The following is a 5693-nucleotide window of genomic DNA, read 5'->3' as shown; positions in this document are numbered from 1 at the left end:
ATATTAGATCTGTTTCTTTTATTACTTTAACCTCTGTATTCTATTGTTTTTGCTTCAGGTTAAAAGTACTGCCTATAGCCTGAAATATACCAGATAGCCCATTCTCAAGACTCTGACCTTTAAGGGTATAACACTGTTCCATTCATATAGAGATAAAAGTTGCCAAACAGTGAATATCATTTGTCTTGTTGGAGGTTTATAGGAACATCATGACCTGATTTACTTGGACAAAGGATTCTGACACAAAGAAGTTTGCAGCAACCAACAACACTCCCTCCCCTTTTAGTATAAAAGAAGCCTGAATTCTGACTTGGGTAGGGTGATTCTCCAGGACATCAGTCTGCCATCTTCTCCATCAGCTGCCTTTCTAAATAAAGTCATTTTTCCTTGCCCCAATACCTCATCTCCCCATTTACTGGCTTGTACAGCGAGCAGAATGAATTTGGACGCAGTAACAATTTGAGCTGTCCCTACAGTCAGGAGCTCTGTGTGAGCTGTAGTCCTCTTCAGGCAGGTATAATCTGACCACACCTTTCTTCTTGCCAGTGCTGTGTGCTCCTGGTATCTTGTCCTGGTGCTCCCCTGTTGAGGGTGTAGAATGCTTCTGAACACATATCAGTGAACAGAAGGGAGGGAAATTTAACATCTCATAAAGTATACCTTTAAGGAGGGAAAGTTAAGATTTAGTGGATAAATTCTTGCCCCTTTTACCCTCCCAGTGGACTGTCCTGAGACAGCAGTATATGGCTTCTTATTAAATAATCCAACAATACAAACAGGCTCACACAGTGACAGTCAAGTCAGTAGCACATCCTCAAATTGATTCTCTCTCCATATCTCCTTAAGTCTCCTTGCTCCTTACTTCTGCTTGTTGGAATTGCACTCTCAGATTAAGTAAAAACCATAAGCCTTTGCCTTAGGCTCTACTTAGTCTGGAGAAATCAGATTAAGTCAGAAAGAATTTCTTTAATTCATTGATTCATTCATCAAGCTAACAATAGAAGCTGAGAAAATGAAAGTTTTCAAATGCATCATATACCACTTTAAAAATGATTTATTGAGTTAATTATTAAATATCCAGAACTATACTTGGTGCTGGGGACACATTAGTGCAGAAGAAGACATTGCTTCTGCTCTCCAGAAGCTTACAGTCCCTTTGGAAATATATAAAACCTAAGTCAGCAAACGAAGTAATTAGATATTGTGTGCAGTCCTAAAAAGGAAACAAAACAGCATCCTGAGAAAAAAGATAGCTAAAGGAGACTCCTTTAGATAGGGTTGCATTTGGTGATGTTTAACAGAATTCTTAGTTGCAAGCAACAGAAGCTGACTGTAGCTGGTTACTAGGAAATACTGTAAGTATATCAGGTAGCATACATTGTTGGAAGGAACGGAGAACCAGGCTCTGAGACAAAGCATTCCAGGACACAATGCAAAACCACACAACAGAACTGGCCTGATGAAGAAACAGCTGCTGATGTTTCTGCATGACTGCCATAAATCATTTCCACTGCTCATTAATGTCACTTTGATATGAAGAACTTGACTTTCTAACCACTGGAAAACTGACACAAATTCCACCATGAAAGACATCTCTATTGCCTTCAGTGAAAACAAAAAGAGAAGCACCACTCCAAACCTTGGGGAGCTTATTGCGAGTGTGTCAGGTTGGTGCATCTTGGTCATCTATCTGCTTCCTAACGCAAAGGAGCTTGGGATTTTGAGTTATGATGTTGGACAGGTGAGACTCATGATTCTGGGATTCCCACAAGTGCAGAGAAGCAGCCATAACAGGACAGATGCCATTAGAAGAGTATATGAAAGCTTTGGGGAAGTTACTTCAGCTAGTTACTGTATAAAGAACTAGAAAAAGGTTTTACTCAGATCTAGATTGAGATATAATAGTTCAATGTTAAAGAGATGCTGCATCTGGAGCAGAGAGGTCAAAAGTGACACAAGATGATGTTGGAAAGCTAGACAGGACCACATCATGCAGGATATCACCACGTGTTGTCCTTTGAACATCTTCACTGTCTACTCTCTATTCTGACTGTCAGTGTGGAGATAATTTGGAGTCTATGTAAATCACAACTTTGAACTTGACAAGTCATTTTTTTCTGCATTGTGGAGTTCAGGTACCCAATAAATACTCATGTGGAATGAATGGATGGTACAAAGGATGAATTTTTATATAAAGATTTCAATCTTAAAATTGAATATTTTAATAAGACTTGAACATGTTCATTCGGATGTTAATATTCTGAAAATTGTTGGTGTATGACTAATAATCATGTTTCTCCAGGTATTTGTGATATTTTGAAAAACAGAACAACAAAAAAATTTACTGCATTCTCTTTCTAGGTAAACTGTAATCATATGCATATTTTCCTAGATCACAGTATAAATCCACAGATAATTATTTATGGAACTGATAAATCTGTTGCCAAGTTTCCACATGCATTCATTTTTCTATCATAGGAATTATATTTTAAACACTCCCTTTTGAAAACCAACCTTGGGCAATATTTAAGGACAAATAGTATGTCACCTTAAAGCTTTGAAGGTATTAATATATATTGCATGAAAAAGCTTTATAATGTCACTGCATAGAGCTATTTGATACAACATGTATTAACACCTCCAATCTTTTATTCTCTCTGAAATGACACATGGTTTAGAAGCGCATAAAGATTTTATATTGGGGAGAGCTGTGCTTTTTTTGTAACAAAGAATAAACTTAGTTTGAGATATATGGCTACCTGCTACATATCTTTTGAGTTTGTAGCCAGAGATTACTTACTATAATAACTAATGGCTACTATTTGCTGAGAAATATTATATACCAGTATGGTCACATGAAATATCTCATTTATTCCTCACTTGAGTAAAGAGGTTATCATTCCCATTTTATAAATAGAAGAATGATGGTGTACAGGCCTTCCAAATATTGCCAAACTAGCATAACGAAGACTATCACACAGCTGATATTGAATGATATGAATACATGAGGTTGGGGATTCCACCCAGCTCCTTGATCAATGAGTGAGATAGTTTGTTATATATATATATATATATATATATATATGGCTACTTTATATTATGACTAGTCATAGCAATAAGGCTACTCTGAATAATAGTTTCATCAAATCTAAATGGAGACCTCCTTTCCATTTTTCTTCACATCCAATGGGGAAAGAGCTACACAGAGGAAAGGAAATGATTCTCACTGATGTCCTTTCCTGGGTGAAGAGGACACTTGATATGCTTTGTTATGCCATTGATTCTAATATATTTCACAGTGTTTCCTTTCCAGTGTAATGAGAAAAGTACAACTCCAAAAGCATTCTCCTCACTACATACAGATTCTTCAAATAGAAGCAAGGACAATATTAAGGGAAAAGTCTAGTATTTACTGTGTAATATCATATGCCAGCATGGTCACATGAGACATCACATTTATTCCTCACCTTGGATGATGTGGCAAAGGCTCCTCTTGCAGGGGAAGATTCAAGAGGAGAAATGTTGTGCATAAAGAAAACACCATGAATATTAGCTAATGATAACCTGGTTCCAGTGGTTCTCAACATTTCTCTGGAATCTAAACCTCAAACATGTTGGGACTTAGTTCTGGAAGCCCCCAGAAGGTATCTCATGTGCATTCAGAGATATGTTTTTCTGCAGCTGTTAAAATAGCAGTGAGATTTTTTTGTAGCTCTTAATGTACTAAAACCACAAAGGTGTTTTGTGCTAATAAACAGCAGTTGAGACAATCTGTTTTTACCAAGTAGTAACCTCTTGAGAATTTCTCAAGGATACATTGTAACAATTGAGAAGTAAGCATCTGGATTCACATCTGAATTAGGAGTTACATTTTCTCATTGTCTTTTAGTTCTATTTCATTATCCAAACATCCTAGCTTCCTGGTACTTTAAGTTTGTATTAGCTTTCCTTGAGTGATGTATAAAGGTGCTATTCACACATTTCTTCCAGATGTCATCAAGGGAAGTTATTTCAAGCTGATTTTCCATTTTGCAGATCTGCAAATCTGATTTAGTTAGTTCACTCAGAGGACAGATTCATGCCAACAAAATTTTAGAATACTGATTTCTAAATCAGATGCCAACTTGTTAATTTATAAGAAGAATATTTATTACCTGGGGCATAAATATTCATGTCTGTAAATGGACTATGATTGGAAATTTTCACTCATTTTGATTTATGATTATGTATTTATCAATATCTCTATTTTCCCAGTAATATGAGTGTCAGAAAAGTTGGCTCTCCCTACTTTATTAGAAAGAAGAATTATAACACAAAATATGCCTACCAAAGACAGTTAAGTCGTATATACAATAGAAAAGTGCCAATAACTATTTGAAGCTTGGTCTACAGATGCCAAATTTTCACATGTTTCCATCTCATTGAAATGATGGACATGGGTGAGAAAAAAATGGGTAGAGACATAAATCATTTTCCTCATTTGTGATCTTCTAGCAATTATATTACAGAATCAATTTAGATGCTCAGGCAACTGAACTACATCTGTCATTCAAAAGTCCTCAAATGAGAAGTTGATATAACTTCTATATTGACAAGCACTCAAAATGAATCATTAATATTATTTTTACTAAACTCAGGTCATACTTTGAAGGAAGGAGGAAAAAACTGAAAAAAATTTAAAAAGATAGAGTTGACTTTTTGTGATTTTAAAATATCAACCTTTGTATCCCTAAACATTTTCTACTTCCAAAAAATTATTCCCTCTTTCACCCCATCATGCAGTTATTACTGAGGTCATCTCACAGATTTAATGACAATATTAATGTCTTTAAAAGGGTAAAGTGTGGACTGCGGGTCTCTTGTTGCTGCGGCGGCCGCGTGAGAGTAGAGTACGGACTGCGGCAGGCGGAGTCATGGTAGGACAGGCATTTAGAAAGTTTCTTCCCCTCTTTGACCGAGTATTAGTTGAAAGAAGTGCCGCCGAAACTGTAACCAAAGGAGGCATTATGCTTCCAGAAAAATCACAAGGAAAAGTATTGCAAGCAACGGTAGTAGCTGTTGGATCAGGCTCTAAAGGAAAGGGTGGAGAGATTCAACCAGTTAGCGTGAAAGTTGGAGATAAAGTTCTTCTCCCAGAATATGGAGGCACCAAAGTAGTTCTAGACAACAAGGATTATTTCTTATTTAGAGATGGTGACATTCTTGGAAAATATGTCGACTGAAATGTGTCTCTATTGAAGTGGCATCATGTGAAACTGCCCATTCCACTGAAGTTCTGAAATCTTTCATCATGTAAATAATTTCCATGTTTCTCTTTTATAATAAACTAATGATATCCAAACTAAAAAAAAAAAAAAAAAGGGTAAAGTGTTATGAAAGTAAAGCATAATAGCATGCCTTTTACTCACCTCACGATATTATGTCTATGGTCTCCACCAAGTCATTAATAACCAAAACCAAAGATGATAATCATTCAGAATCGAAGGGCAACTTCATCAGTTTCATATATGACGTCTACAGTTTTTGTTCTTTATTGTCTGTTACTGGGGATTATTTTTTAAGGTACTTTTTATTCTCCATTCATTAGCTGAATAATAAGGTAGATATTAAAACAAAATAGTAGATATAAGAGAGATCCATTTTTATCACACACACATGAATGATGGAGACTTGAATATAACAGACATTTGGAT

The 5693-nt window shown here is 36.0% G+C and overlaps 1 protein-coding gene across 1 annotated transcript; it reads left to right on the top strand.

Annotated features, from left to right (window-relative positions):
* Positions 1-4851: 4851 nt before the first annotated feature.
* Positions 4852-5260, top strand: LOC130849717 (10 kDa heat shock protein, mitochondrial-like). Its single transcript, XM_057728844.1, has one exon. It carries the CDS (start codon positions 4914-4916, stop codon positions 5220-5222), a length of 309 nt encoding a protein of 102 aa, XP_057584827.1. The 5' UTR covers positions 4852-4913; the 3' UTR covers positions 5223-5260.
* The last annotated feature ends 433 nt before the right edge of the window (positions 5261-5693 follow it).

This window comes from Hippopotamus amphibius, chromosome 3 (genome assembly GCF_030028045.1).
Source record: "Hippopotamus amphibius kiboko isolate mHipAmp2 chromosome 3, mHipAmp2.hap2, whole genome shotgun sequence".
Taxonomy (NCBI): Eukaryota; Metazoa; Chordata; class Mammalia; order Artiodactyla; family Hippopotamidae; genus Hippopotamus; species Hippopotamus amphibius.
This window is presented reverse-complemented; position numbering and strand designations above follow the sequence as displayed.

Excerpts from the sequence above, each read along its gene's own strand:
- LOC130849717 (XM_057728844.1), top strand. The coding sequence starts at position 4,914 with ATGGTAGGACAGGCATTTAGAAAGTTTCTTCCCCTCTTTGACCGAGTA.